Source organism: Cenococcum geophilum (assembly GCF_001692895.1).
Source record: "Cenococcum geophilum 1.58 unplaced genomic scaffold K441scaffold_3, whole genome shotgun sequence".
Lineage (NCBI taxonomy): Eukaryota > Fungi > Ascomycota > Dothideomycetes > Gloniales > Gloniaceae > Cenococcum > Cenococcum geophilum.
Window position 1 is genome coordinate 4766850 of NW_027137561.1, and position 16228 is coordinate 4783077.

At 37.5% G+C, this 16228-nt stretch overlaps 2 protein-coding genes across 2 annotated transcripts; one reads left to right on the forward strand and one right to left on the reverse strand.

Annotated features, from left to right (window-relative positions):
• Positions 1-4610: 4610 nt before the first annotated feature.
• On the reverse strand, positions 4611-5648 carry K441DRAFT_627195 (uncharacterized protein; the record flags this gene model as incomplete). The annotated part of the gene is made up of 3 exons (XM_067646163.1): positions 4611-5006; positions 5074-5336; positions 5393-5648. The coding sequence occupies 3 exons, from the start codon at positions 5646-5648 to the stop codon at positions 4701-4703; spliced, it is 825 nt and encodes a 274-aa protein (XP_067509511.1). The 3' UTR covers positions 4611-4700.
• A 220-nt stretch (positions 5649-5868) lies between these two features.
• On the forward strand, positions 5869-7677 carry K441DRAFT_692738 (uncharacterized protein). The gene is made up of 4 exons (XM_067652588.1): positions 5869-6395; positions 6451-6576; positions 6631-7121; positions 7200-7677. The coding sequence occupies exons 1-4, from the start codon at positions 5986-5988 to the stop codon at positions 7577-7579; spliced, it is 1407 nt and encodes a 468-aa protein (XP_067509512.1). The 5' UTR covers positions 5869-5985; the 3' UTR covers positions 7580-7677.
• The last annotated feature ends 8551 nt before the right edge of the window (positions 7678-16228 follow it).

Genomic DNA, 16228 nt, shown 5'->3' on the forward strand with positions numbered 1-16228 from the left:
CTCGCGAGAACTAGCTGAGGTTTGGGGTTGGTTTAGCGATTCAGCGCTAGCCAGTTGACTTAGTAACCGCGTCACGCTAGACCGCTAAGCATAGGCATTTGGTGGGGACTGCGGCCAGTGGCAATGCCTTACTGCCACAACGCCACAACCATAACAGTTCCAAGGCCAACCAGAGTTGCCCATTTTCTCTACTTTCTCTAACGTACTTCACAAGCGAGTCGCGAATACAAGCGAGCCGCGAACCTTAAAACTTACCAAAAAATGGAAAAATCGCACCTTAATATCTCGACAACCATTTAATAATAATTAATGCAAATTTAATAGCGGCCTATCAATATAATAACTAACCTATATAGGAAGTATTGGAAATCCTATATAAGCGGAAGTAGGTTAAATAGGAAAGTGGGGGCGGAATTACCTTAACTTTTCTATTTAACCTACTTCCGCTTATATAGGATTTCCAATACTTCCTATATAGGTTAGTTATTATATTAATAGGCCGCTATTAAATTTGCATTAATTATTATTAAGTGGTTGTCGAGATATTAAGGTGCGATTTTTCTATTTTTTAGTGAGTTTTGAGGTTCGCGGCTCGCTTATATTCGTGACTCGCTTATAAAGTACGTTATCCTTTATCCTTAAAGTAGATCCTTACGTATATATATATATATATATATATTCTATTATAGCTATGCACTATTTAGGGTATAGGCCGTTATAGAGCGCTAACTAAATACTTTCTACTATTAATATACTTGCTCTAGTTTAGAAGCCAACTATAAAAACTATATATCTATTACCTAATACTATACTTAACTAAGGAAAAAATAAAGGAAAGTAATGTGTTACTATTAGAAGAAAGTTAGAGTTTAGAGGCAAGCCTAAGTAGTTTTTAACGCCTTATGTCCGTAGGGCTATTCCAGCATTATGCGCTTTTTAATTAGCGACGTACTAGTAGAGGCACGTGTAGAGGAGGCTCGCGGTATATTTGGTTAGATAATTAGAGGAATTCTTAAGAGTTTTTACTTATTAACGTTAACTTTTATACTTTCTATATCTTATACGCTTAAGTGTAAATATTTAGTCTCTTTTATAAATTTAATTATAACTTTAATTACGCTAATGTCTGGCTTCTAGCGCTTAATTAGGCCATTAATATTCCTACTTCCTTTTTATCTGCGTAAGTAGCCTCCTAATGCATATAATAGATCCCTAAATCGATCTTTATATTACTCTCTTAGTTTAATCCTCTACTATACCCACCTCCTATAAGAGAAGAGGAAGTGCTATATTAATTCTATAAGCCTATAGTCGTATAACACCGTCTCTAATGCATTAATTTTATAGAGATATTCCTTTAGAAATAACTTGCCGGTTTATAGCTGTATAAAGATAGTAGCTTTTAAGCTATTTAGCTGCTAGTATAATCCTACAGCCTTTTTAAGGTGGAGTGCTGCGTTAATCTTTCTTATAAACTTGCCTATATTAAATCTTCTTACTAAAAGCGGTTTTATTATTATTATAGCTTTTTTTAAGGCTTGCGTTATAAGGTATTATAAGAGGCCGTCTCTCTATAGTAGCTCCTTACTCTCTAGTCTTATTACTACTTTAGTAAGCTTATTAGCCTTCTTATTTCCTATAAATCCTAAATAGCCTAGAATCTAGTATAGTATAATATTGTTTAGCTAAAGCTTCTTTAAGATCTCTATAACTACTTCCTAGCAGGCTCTAGCCCTTTAGCTCTATACTAATAGCAACGCTAATTATAAGTTAGAGAATATTCTTATACTAAAAGCTGGTATTAAAAAACCTATTTAGTTAATAGTTATATATATAGGGTTTTATAGCTAGTTAGCTGCTTTACTAATTGCTAGAAGCTCTATAAAGTAAGCATTAGCCTAATTAGAGCTTACTACCGTTTTTAAAAGCGTTACTTTAGATAGTGTAGTATATACGCTAACTTCTACCCTATTATTGCGTATTAATATATTAACGTATATATTAACCTACCCTAGCTTATAGTCTTTAATAATAACCTAAGTATACTCTTCGTCCTTATATATTACTACGTTAGGCTTAGTTACCTATAGTAGGTATAAATATAGTTTAACCTCTAGCACCCTATTTACCTAGATATCCTTATATATCTCTACTATCCTCTAAAGTAGCGATTAGTGCTATTTATAGAGCCTTTATCTTTAAATCATCTAATAAGGGTGTAATTTACCTAGTTTATAGATTAATACCTAGAACGCGATAGCTTAGTTATATAGCCTTTACTTAAGAGGGAGCAAGCCAGCTTCTACCTCCGCTATTAGTAGAGTAATAGTGCGGAACCCCCTAATAATAGCTTATGCTATAATCCTCTACGCCTACTAGAGGAGCTACTTTAACTCTTATATTATAAGTAGGTACTATATTAGTAACGTATAGTCTACTACTAGTAGGATTAAGCTCTTAGCTAGCTGCTTAACGCTTTTAAACTATAGTCCCTTTAATCTACATAACGCTAGCGCTACCTTAGTAGCCTTACCTGCCTTATTTATTAGGTATGCCTTAAACCGTAGCTCCTTATTAAGAATTACGCTAAGGATTTTAACTTCCTATATTGGGGGGATTCCTTTTCCTTTAAATTAGAGGAGCGTAGTAGTATTCCTACCCGCTTTTTTATATTTAGTAAGGTAGATAAATAACATTTTCTTTACTTTAAATTAAGCTTTACTGGTCCTCTTCTATTTCTTAAGCATTAATATAATCTTGCCCTAGATAATCTGCGCGTTTTTCTCCGCTATAGGGCCTATAATCTATACTAAGTAGTTGTCTATAAAGGCTATAGAGCTACTATTTTTAGGTGCGCTTTATATAAAATCCGCGTTAAAGAATAGAAAAAGTATTAGGGCTAATGCTAATCCCTATAGAAGACTTACCTATAGGAGCGCCTATACCTTTAATATATATCTATTAACTAGGATATAGGCTTAACGGTTTATATAAAAGTCCTATACCTATTATATAATTATCTAAGGTATCTAACACTACCGTAGTCTCCTAATTTTTAGCTCTATAGCTATATTATTATACGCACCCTTAATATTAAATAATACTAGGGATAGTGTTTTCTTTCCTCTTTATGCTCTAAATACGTCCTTATAGAGATATAATAGTATATATATTATTAACCTTTGCTTCCTAGCTCTAAAGTATATTTTAGGTAGTAGGCTGTACTCCTCTACTAGGTATGCTATCCTCTCTATTACTAGCAATTTAAGTGCTTTTCCTAGTATTAGGAGGAGGGAGATTGGCCTATAATTGTTAGCGACTCAGTCAATCGAGGCATGAGTACGGTATGAGGGACGTGCAAGCCTGTACAATTGGATTGTCTATAAACGAGAATATAAAGCTAGAGAAAAGGAAAGGAAAGGACAAGCAGCAACGCGAGGAGTTATATACGATCCCTAATCACGTGAGAGTCACGTGAGCCCAGCGTCTACCATAACGTCTACCATAGCTGCCGCTTTCTGCCAGTGCCGTAACAATAATTATTTACTACCGTATAGTCCCCCCACTTTAGCTTTTATAGTAGTATAATTTTTACTACCTTTTATTCCTATAGTACTTTTCCTATCTTAAGTAATTTGGTAAAAAATAAAATAGAGACTACGTATTAGGAAATGGAGGTTCCTTTACGGGCAAGGCGCCCTCGCTTCCCTACCCTAGTTTGGCCAAGACCTAACCTTAACCTTGACCATAAAAGGCCTTCTCCCTTACTGCTTTTGCCCTTATACTCTATCTCCTCTTTTCTTCCCCACTACCGTACTACCTTAGACTCTTTTTTATTTTTATTTTTTTTATATCCGATTGTATTATACTACGTACAATACTGCGCATGTAGCCTCTAAGCTATAGCGCTATAGTTCTATATACATGAATCCTTCCTAGGCAGCTTAACATATAACTAATAATTATTTATTGCTTAATGTCCGATTTGGATCCCTGTTGGGCCTACGCGGACTACTCTTTATAATAATAATAATGTTATATTTATAATAGGGGTAGCTAATTTAATTATTAATATATTACCTCTTTGGTGGCGCTTTCTACTTAATATTATAGGGGCTAATAAGGTAGAGATATTTATTAATTATAAAACTGCTTCTATAGATTAATTTAATAGTATATTTAAGATAATAGCTACTCTAGGAGTACAGATTAATTTTATTAAAGAAGATAACTACTCTATATATAAAATAAGTCGCGTCGCTTAATTAAGTTTAGACAAGTCCCTTAGACTATAGAATCAACTTTTTGACTAAAAAGGTTAGCGATATCCGCTTGCGGATATACGTATGTCCACTAATTGATTCTACAGTCTGAGCTTGCTGAGGGAGGCCTCACTTGTTAGCGTAAGTTTCTCTCAGACGGCGGATGGAACCTAGAGTATTCAGGGGAGAGTGACGGTTTGATTGGTCGGTGTTAAGGTGGCGGTAAGCCACTCCCTAGTAAGGTCTAGGTTCCAGTCGTCGTCTGAGCTTGCTGAGATAACGCTAAGGGATCGTTACAGGGACGGATGTGAATTTTGCATAAAGGATATGAAGGAGTTTCGTGCGTGAGTTTGCTTTATTACAGCATTATTTTTGTATTTCAGATTACATGATATTAGGGCCCGGGTTTTTATAATTAGGTTATAAGTATACATGATATCAAGCGGTACCGTTTATCGATGTACTTCCAACAAATACGACTTCCACGGCAGCAAAAGCCGCGGTCGCGGAGAAGATTTCTACCTTTCTTGCCTCTGTGAGTAACGAAAGAGTAAGCGAGAAGACGGCTGTGAACACGATTACCAGGCCAATTCTGACGAGCATCCGCTTGACGAAGAAAAGGACGAGGATTACGAGTGTGGGTAAAAGGGAGGACAGCGTAGCCCCGATGACTTTGCTGACCCGCAGGATATGCTCGTCGTTGTACCGTCTGATATTTCGACCAAGCTTCTCCGATTGATTGTGCTGTGAAGGAAAAGGTGGTCAGTTTACCGGTACTCATCTAGGCTTATTGCATTTAAACCTAACTTACCTTCCGCTGCTGACCCCATATCCGGTGATAGATGTCTAAAAGAAACCCATTCAGCACTGATGTGAATGGATCATTCTCAGATTCTTGCGAACGAAGAGTTATGAAGTCCCCATCGTTGGACTTGCTCCAGATGGTGTCCTCAGGATGGTTCTGGAAATTCGCTCCCAACGAGGGTCTAATGAGCCAACTCCTTAAGAAGTCGACCTCTCGCTTTGTCGGTGATCGTGCCTTGCTTACTTCCAAAGCTTGAGTTAGAGCAGCATCTGGAGTCTTGTAAGAGTAATTCGGACATCATAACGGTAAGAAATGGAAGAGGTACGATACTCCTGAAGCTTTGTTCCGATGCTATCCAATAAATCATGTTGCAAAGAATCCCCATCCTCAGCCCAGTCCCTCATTAGTCTGAAATCAGAGGCGTACTTCGTTCGGACAGGGTCATTTGACCTGGCGTCCTCGTCGCGGACTTCTTCCAGCTGATGCTCAAGATCATGCAACTCTGCTTGTAGGCGCAACAGGTTCGAAATAGTCAGGTCACCGAATCGACGGAAGATGGCTGTCTCAGGTTCCGAGTCCATCAGTCTTGCCAATTTCGGATACCCATCCAACGTCAACATTTTGGTTGTTTTCGTTTTTCCTTTCTGGTGTCTCAGTATTTCTCAATTGAATTTTTGTACTCAGTATTTTCGGCGATTGAGGTTACTACGGCTGCAATAGAATAGGCATCTAGAGCGGGGTAAGGCTGAGGATGCTTGCGGCTGATCGCGTTTGCTTTTTCCATCATTTCGTGCTTTTACACTTTTTCAGATAGACTACAACACCTATATACGACCGCGCTCTGTCCATATATCTCATCCTGTCTTTGAATAAGTCCATTCGCATTTGCTTCGAGGTAGGGATATTCTTTGGTTGGGAATGGAGGGCCTCTCAATTGCCTCAACCATTATTGAGCTGATTGAGTTTTCAACTACTCTCTTATCACGTCTCAATGAATTTCAACGGTCAGCAAAATGGAGTCACGGACCGAGCAACTTGGGGATATATCACGTATATGTCGAGATTCTCGAAGAGATGGTCAAGTCGCTACCCTCAATCCCACAAGCTTTACCACGCGGTGCTGCGCTGTGTTTGGAACTTTGCAGAGATCGCTTATACGACACGAGACGTATTTTAGACGAATTCCAGCGAAAAGTGGAGAAAGTTCTGGGAAGCAAGACGAAACAAGCCTTCAGCACCGCACTAAGCAAAGAAGCGATATCGAAGATAGAAGGACAGCTTGAGGCATTCATGAGTCACGTGCGGACGCTTAGGGAGATTCTGACAGAGTACGATCTGATCCGGCGGATGAAAAATATTGTGAGTTTGCTGATGGTACCATAGTGCTACCGTAAATAGAATGGCCTATGAGTTGCAGGCATTCCTCGGGTCACAAGCACGGTTTGAGGAAGAACTGATCACTACTCTAATAGCTAAACTAAGAGAAGCGGCTATGAAAGACAACGAAGAGTATACTTACAATCTCACCCCTTCTCCATCCTCCACTGCTGACGTTAGAGTTAGAAATTCCACTTCCGAATCCCATGACTACCGGCAGAATTTGCAGCGGCTAGAGGAGCAATTACGGGCCAATGCCCAAAGATTTCAACAGGACCCCGTTCTTCCCCTAGAGCCATATTCTTTTTCCGCCAAGATCATTCATGACCGGAAAGACGAGTCCGATTACGCTGTCATTCGGGGTATTCTCGATACAGGATGTCACGAGAATTGGGTTTCTTTAGAAGCTGTCCAACGAGCCGAGATCGAACACCAAATGGGAGAACCTGAGAGAGAAAGCCTCTACACGGCTTTCGGAGGCCAGCCCTTTCAAGCTAGAGGAAAGATCGATATCACATGGTTCACTGTCAACCCGGCAATGTCCAGGAAGACTACCTTCCTTGTTCATGAAGCGCCTCCATTTGATATGGTTCTTGGAAAGCTGTTCATTCAAGCAAACAACGTTCTGATGTTCAACGAGCCTGCTTTAGCGTTACGACATGCGAACCTTACAGAAGGTGAGTTCAGTTTATACTCGCAGAAAACAGATGTCCGCCGTCAATCCCTGAGTTCCGTATGCTAACACCTCCACACAGAGGAACTCCTTGAGATGGAGAAGCAGGCAAGAGAGAATGCAGACTCACAAAAACAAATCTCCGCCATTCGACAAGCTAAAAATGCTGCAGCAAGAGAGCGAATGAGACAAGAGAAGGCAGCTTCCAGAATCTCGACACCGGGAACTCTCCGATCACAAAAGACGTCATTTTTGTATCCTCGACTGGATCCTTTGCAGTCAGGAGCATCGAGTCTCTCAAGGAGGCTCAGCATGCTCTCGGTTCAGAGTTCCGCATCGGTACCACACCAGGTTGAGGACAGCAGATCAGATAGGCCAGTCTCGGAAGAAGAGGAAGGGCCTCACGCCCAGGCTTCTCCTTCCGGCTCAGCTGATGGGAACGACTATCCGAACTCTTCTTAGTCCTTTCTCTTCAATAGATCCTATTATCAATCTTAGCCGCTTAATTGATTAATTCTCTTATATTAGCCGCATCTTCTATAAGTATTATTATATCCTAGACTCTTAGCTTTAGCCTCTAGCGATACTATACTATTAACGCCTTATAGTTCTATTCGATCTACGTTACTAACGTTTAGAATTACGTTATATATAGTGTTATCGATATTTTTGTTCATTGCTTTATAACGATATATTTATTTATAAGGAGTAATAATAATTAAATATTTTGCCAGCCCTTATAAATAAATATATATAGAGGCTTATTACTTAGAGGAGCTCTTACTATACCTAGCCTAAACAGACCAAATCTAACCAAAAGAACTCCGAAAAACTCCTAAAGAATCCCCCTAAGATGTATATATCGCAGGGGAGGCACACGTTAAACGACGGTGGTTTGCACTTGCGCACGACCGCCAGAACTACGCCTAGCAATAGCCCTCTATAATAAAGACGGGCGAATACCACACTATAAAGCGGAAATACCTCTATTAAGAAGGTAGCTAATAAAATATAAAGCCTATTAGACGTATCTAGTATCTAGAATTATAGGGAAGTAACTATTAGCTATAATAAACTGATATAGCTAGTAGATTAGCTCCGCTAGTCTAGTAAACCTTAGGCGCCCTTCTAGTAAACCCTTAACTAAATCCTCTAATAGCTAAGTAAAATTAAGAATAAATAAAAACCCTCCTTACTAGTAAACCGCACCTAGGCTACTATAGCTGCGCTTTTATAGTATAGAGAACCTACCCCACTTAAGATAATAACTAATATAATATTCTCTATTTATAGGGCCCCTTTAACCCTAGGGTTATATATATTAATAATTTATACCGGTCCCCTATATATCTGGATTATTATAACTATAATATCTAGGTTAACTGCCTGCTATAACTATAAGGATACGCTAATAGCCTTACTAATTATAAAGCACACGTATATAGCTACTTTTAGTTTATATAGGAGCTAGAATCCTTAGGGGCAGTATATTAATTATATATAGGTATTATAATACGGCTCTTATATAACAAGGATATAGTATTTCTCTAGGTCTAGACTATTTAGTAAGGGCCTTATAAGACGGTAGTTTATATTACTATAGTTATACTATATAATAGATAGGTAGCGGACCCCCAACAAGGGTCTTTCGTCTCTTCTTTATTCCTTACTTCTTCTATTTCTACTTTCTTTAGAATTTTTAGAACTTCTATCTCTTATATCTATACCCTAGTTACTACTTATTTTATATAGAGCTTTTTATTCCTATATCTTATATTCCTACTAGCGCTTTTATATCTAAATCTATTATTATCTCTAGTTTTTCCCCTAATCTTACTAGTTAGCTATACGCCCTTTATAGGTCGGCTGCGAATATTATATTTACCGCGTTAAGTCTAATTCTTAATTATCCTAGTTTTAAGCTTACTACAGCTATCTATAGAGGTCTTCCTATAGGGTATCCTCTCCCTTATATCCCCTATAACCCTTATATTCCTATTTAGTCTAGTAATACTATATAGCGTTGCTTCTAGCCCATTAGGGCTTAGGATAGCTAGCCTAGCCCCCTAGTATTAAAGGTAGGAAATACTAGGAAGGCACCTATATCCCCCTAGCTTATCGCCTATTATTTCTATTTATATAACCTAGCGTATAGTTATTCCCGTAGCTATTAAGCCCCTACCTACTTCTTTAAGTCCTTCTATAGCCGTCTTATAACACCTAATTTAATACTAGCACTAATAAGCTCCTTAATAGGATTAGCACTATTAGATTTATTACGTAGGAGCTTTAAGTCCCACCTTAAATTATGGACGACTTTGTGCATAGCTTCGAAATCAGCCTCCTAGTTAAGATCGCTAGCTATAATCTACCTCTAATACTTAAAGAACTCCTCTAGATCCTTTACGCGGTTAATACCTTATAGCTAGTATATTAGTAATATAGGTAAGGATAATAAGGGTAGTTAGCTTGCTAGTATAGGAGTAATTTACTAATCTAATATTAAGCCTATAGAGCTAACGTAAAAGTAATTAATAACGCCTAGGCTATTAACTATAGAGCTCTCGCTTAAGGCGGATTGGCGTACTCTTCTACTACCTTTTCCTCTTATTACTACTCTCTTAGTAAGCCGAGTAGCAAGCTTATAAGGTGGATTCTTAATATTTACAATACCTTATTAAATACCAGTTACCTACTCCCGTAAGTCCTTATCTATTAATTTAATATCTACCTAGCTAAGTATATAATACTAATTAGCGTTAGAATAGTACTTTTTATAGCGCTAATACCTAGTAAGCTTAACTTATAAGCCTATTAAATTTATAATACTACTAGTAGGTACGTAAGGCGTTATATTAAGCTCTAAGCTCTATAAGGGCGTTAGAAGTTTATTATAGAGTTAATTAATTATTAATAGGCGAGAGCTACCTCCGGAGCGAGAGGCTGCTGGCTAATTTCTATCCGGAGTATATACTATTAAGAGGTTAACAGTTAGAGCCTTAATCTCGCCACGTCTATTAGTATATTAAGCCTATATAATAAGTTACGTGTTAATCTTCTACTACTAATCTATAACTTTAGAATCTATATTAAACCTAATATTACAAACGCCTATATACTAAGTGTTAACCTTTACCTTAATTAGCCGAAGCTTAACGTAAATACCTTACTCTTAATAATATAGCTTCCTCTTATAAATGGGAAAGACTTAAAGTCGCTAAAGATTATAATATTAAAGGCTTGCATTAACGAGAGTTTTAGTAAACGCTAGCTCCTTTAGATATTAAATTAATATATTATAATTATAAGTAATAAACACGCCGCCGCCAGCTCTTCCTATATTATTAATCTTACTCTTTACACGTAGGTAAGGTAGCGGAGTTATTTCTTCTTTATCCTTAATTGTATTTTATAGAGGAGCCTAAGAAGCCTAAGAAGCTAGAGGAGCTTAAGTAGCTACCTAAGAGGCTATAGCTTAATATTGCGGTATTAATATATTTAACTATAGGTAGGTAGGATCCTATATTAGATACGGCAACTTATACGGCCTTAATTAAGTTAATTGGCCGATCTAACTTTAAGAAGCCTGTTAGCTCTACGTACGAGAAGTCTATATAATATATTCCACAAGCGAGCGGGCCATCTAAGCAAGTAGGCCACCCCACCAAGCTTCTCTACCTTTGCAGCTACGTAGATCAACAACGTATTAAAATACTATTAATATAGTAGCTATCCTGATTCAAGCAGTATCTACAGTATCCTTTTTATAGGTACGTAAGTTGTGCCTAGGCTCTCTATAGCGTGTGCAGCATGCTAGAGCCTGCCGGCTTACGCCTGATTCCGCCTTATCTTAATACCTTTTGCTCTTTTACTGCTGCTTAACGTCCTTTTAAGCAATAATTTCCTCTCCCTCTACCTTTATTAAGGTGCCTCGCTTTTAAATCCGCTTCCTTTTACGCTATTTACGCTCTATAGCTACCTTATTTGCCTCTTTAAGAGTAGAGACTTAATCGCGTAGCAGCACGATTTAATGCGCTATCGTCTTAGCGCCTCTAGTAAGCCGATTAACTAATTAGATAATTGACGTAGGAGAAGAATATTAATGCCTTTAAATCTAATTATAAACAAGAGTTAACTAAGCGCCTAGCTTATGTGCGTTACTTAGTGTTTAAGACTCCCAAGTAGCTTCTAGGGTAGTAGGTGGGGTAGGTATACAAAGCTTTATATTAAGCTTTAAGAGTACTACCTCTAGATCGTGTGGGACTAGGCCAGTGCCTCGAAAGCTAGAGTAGATATTATCCTTTATAATTAATCGTTAATAGGCAGTATAGAAGGCTAGTAGGAATTTAAACTTCGTAATATAATTAATATGGCTCTATATTAGGCTGCTGATCTAGTAGCTATACGCGCTTTTTAACGGCGAGAAGCAGCTAATATTAAGCGGCTATAAGAGGTGTAACGAATAAGGCGGCATACAGAGGGTATAGATTTTATTCTCCTTATAGATCTCCTAGAATTTAAGCGAGCTGTAGCTCTTGTAGCCATTAAGGATTAGCAGCTGCCACGCGCCTACTATATAATCCTTTATATACGCAATAAAGTGCTCTAGCTAGGCAACTCTAAGCGCGTTAGTAGTCCAGCTATTATTACTAACTGCGATAGCCTAGTTGTATGGTATATCCTCCTAGTACTAGGTAGAGAGATAGTATTTACTAGTAAAGATAATAAAGGGCGGAATCGCCTACCCAGTAGCGTTAATTCCCTAGATCACTATAACCTACTTACAATTACCTAGCTAAATCCCCTTTAGCCTACCACATCTCTCTAAGCTAGTAACGACTAGCTATAATAATATCTTGCCCATTATAAAGCCAGTCTTATTAAAGTTGTAGATATCCTTATCCTATATACTATACGTAGCTCTAGTATAAGCTACTAGCTTAAACTAGGCCCTAATAGCCTTAGGATCCTTATATAGAGCTCTCTATTAATTACAGGGTCGATTAAATTATATTATAAGGCTGTCTATTCGCTTAATAAAGTTAGTAGGCTAGTTCTTCCTAACCTAACCAGCACCGCGCTTAGTAAGTAGCTTATCCGCCATATCTCGCATAGCACCTAGAGAGGGCGCAAATCCTCGTAAATCTAGGTCCAGTATATGCCTAACAATTACCTCCTCTAGGATCGTGAGCTTCTTTAAGTTAGGCTTATAATCGCGTCGTGACGCGACTCCGGCGCGTCGTTATTGCATTGTTGTTTAGGGGGCGTTATATACAGAGGCAGTGCGTCGCTTACTCTTAATTTGGTTGTTATTAAGAGCTGAGAGGGCAAGTAATATATCTGCCTCTTTATAGGCTGATTGAGTACGAATTGGTTGAGCCATTGTAGTTAAGAGGTGACAGGTTGAAGAAAGCTGGTGGGGTGGCCCACTCGCTTGGATGGCCCGCTCGCTTGTGGAATACGTTATAGTTAAGCCAAGCCTCCGTATCTTCCTTATTATCCTTATCTATAGCTTCTAGATTATTTTCTATTTCCTTAAGCTCCTCTAATATAAAGTCTAACTAAATGGCGTTGTATTTACGTCTTGGCGGCTATTATAGGGCACCCTAGTAAGAATTCTATAAAGGCAGAGACGTATGCAATAAGGAGGGAGGAAGGAGGCTTTGTTAATTTCGTTAAGGGTAAGGAGATACATCTATTAATTAAGCCGCTATATATTTTAAAAGAGGATTTATATTAAAGACAAATTAACGATTTTATAGAATAATTTTAGATTAATATTAAGACTTTAGTAAGCTAGTCAGGTAAGTTCTAAATAGTTTTAATTTAATTACCCTTAGTAACTAGCACGATCCTTATATGCAGGCACTCGGCTTCGCTTTAATTACTATATATAGTTTGTGGCAATTAAGCGAGATTAGATGCCCGTACCGAATTTAAAATTTCGCAGCGCTCGCTAAAGGGGGGGGGGGGTAAAGCTAGTCGTGCATTTGACTGTACTAGAGACTTAAAAGATATAACCTTAAAGAAGAATAAGCACTTGCCTTAGACTATATCCCTATCTAGATATAGCTAGATCTAGATATTAAGGCGTAACTAAATAGTAAAAGATATATAATAAGGAAGCTTAAGATAGATAGTTTCCTTAATATAGTTAAATAATAACTTTAAGACCTAGAAGAAATCTACCTAATACTAAATAAGTAAGGCTTACTAGCTACCCCTAAGAAAATTAACTAAAGACTAGAAAGGATCTAGGTAGTAATTAAAAATAGGCTAGAATAGTACTACCCAGTCTTAAAACTGGGCCCTTATACGCGATATATATAGTCCATATAATATATAGTTCTTATTACTAGCTAATAGTAAGTAAGAAGAAAATATATAAGTAGCTATAACTTTAAAGATAAGAGATAATATAAAGATATAAGAAACTAGTTAAAGAATACCCTAAAAAAAGAAGTAAGGAATAACTAGAGATAGTTTATAAATAAGTATACTTTTAACCTAAGCCTCCCCTATAATAAGGGCCTTTAGGCTATAGTAAAATAGGTAAAGAAAAAGGTAAGGCGCCTAGTAGAAAATCTATACATACTACCCCTATAAAGAGTAGGGGAATTATAGGCTAATAATAATAATAATAAGAAGGCAAAAATCCATATAGAAAGGTTCTTCCCCTAACTAGCTCTAGCTAACCTTAGTAATATTATAAGTAAAACACCGGTAACTTACCTATAGGTTAATAGCGATATAATAATAGAGGAAATAGCTAGAACTATTAGCCGCCTTTTAAATAATATAGTATTAGAACTATATAGGATTCCAAATAAGGCTTTAAAGATCTATAGTCTACTTATAGTACCTTGGCTTATAAATATAGCTAGAGTATACTTTACTATAGGCTACTACCCGTGACTTAGTAGAGCTATAATAACGTTTATTCTATAAAAAGAAGGTAAAGTAGATTACTTAACCCTAGAAAGCTACCGCCCTATTACCTTAGAAAATACCCTTAGTAAGATTTTAGAAAGGGTAATAGCGGACTATATAGTAGATATAGCTAAGGAATATGCCCTACTACTATAAAGCTAAATGGGGGTAAGAAAGAACCGCTTAATACTATTAGTACTTATACTACTTATTACTACTATTAAATCTATATAGGTAATATAAAGGGACTTTATAGTATTAATACTTAGCCTAGATATTAGTGGTACCTATAATAATATACCCTGCAAGCGCCTCCTATATATTCTTAGGGTAAAGGGCTTCCTAGAATAGGTGTCACGGAACCCGACCGCAGGGGCCTCTATAGGAGAGCCCCGTGCTCTTATATATACCTCACGTACAGCTTACGTTAGCTACGCGTAGGTATATCACCTCCTTACGCCCTCGACCCTTACGATCGATCACGCAACGTCTTGTAGACTCCTCGAATACATACGCTCTGTAGCCACTGCCCCCGTTCTATAACATTACGTTGCGCCTTTTTACTACCAATGCTTAGCCTACGACCAATTCTACGTCTTTGTAATACTGTAGGCGCTGCTAGAAGTAGCGTGTCTATAAATTACCTTACTTTATATTTCTAAGGAACTCACAATAGTAAGACGATATTCCTTACTAGCTATTATATTAAACCCAAAGAACAATTTAACACCTATACTTAACCTATAACGCCAATTAATCCTAGGAGAATTCGATTTATTAGCCCTAGCCTTAACCCCTAAGGACATAGACACTAATAATGTCTTATCTTTTATTAACTATATAACTACAGATAAGCAAGCGGAAGGGCTACTACCTATTAAAATCAAAATATAAGACACTAAGACGTTTATAAAAATGGTAGCACAAGAACCTAATAAATACTACCGCCTTTTATAGAACTACTACCTAAAGCTTATATAAGCTAAGATGCGTACTAACTAAGATCGCGATATTATCCAAGACCTATAAGCTTGTAAGGCGCTCGCCGATAACACACGTTAAGAAACCGAAGACGACCTTCGCGTGTCTAAACGCGAAGTCTAACAGTTAAAGAAGGCTAAGATTGCACTTATTGCTACAGTTACTAAAAGGGAAGGCATAATTAAATACCTATAATCTCAGCTTAATAAGCATATTTGTAATAACACTAGATATCTTTTTACTGTATATAACGCCACCTAAGTCTCTACACCCCCGGTAACTTTACCTACTTAACGCCTAATAGAGGGTTAGCGCTAAGCAGCTTTACTTAATAGGAACCCCTACTAGAGCAGCAATAATAAAAGCTATAATAATTGGACCTAAGCTGCTACTGTAGGGTCTAATACACGCTACCCTAATCCCCTAGTCTTTTAGGGAGACCGTAAGGAATACAGCCACTAGAAGATATAAATCCGTAAGAAACTAACTTAGAGCGCCTACCTTTTTCTTATAGAAGACATTAAGATCGGCTATATTATTGGGCGAATAAAGGGTACATTATTTAATAGACTCTTCGCCTAATAGGAGACTAGTAGCCCCTAGAAGTAGTAGTTCCACTAAGAAGTCCTTAACAATCTTAACCTAATATACCGCGACTATAACCTACTAGCTACCAACTAAGCTAAACTACGTGCCCTAAAGATAAGCCCTACTAAATTATTTAACGAGTTCTATATTAAATTCCAGGAATACACTGGAGCCCTTGCCTAAGACGACACTAAAAACTAAAAAGATCTCCTTAAAAAAGTCACTTATTACCTTAGTTACGCAGCCGTTAGCCACAACTATAATAATGTTTATAATATAGTAGCAGCCCTACGGAAGATTAAACAATAACTAAATTAGATTACTACTGTTAATCTTTACCTAAAGACCTCCTTATAAAAGCCCTTTGGACCTACTAAACCTATATATACTAAGCTACCGACGCCTACTACCTTAAATACCACTAGAGCTAATATTGACCTCTCTATACTAACCTTTCTGTAAAAACTCCTAGATGGAGAGCGCGAGCTACTCCAGAAACTAGGATGCTGCTATAGATACTATTAAGAAGGCTATTATCATAATAGCCTAAACTGCCTAATAGCTAGGTTTAGTAGCCGCCGCCTAATACCTAACTTAATACCCCAAACACTA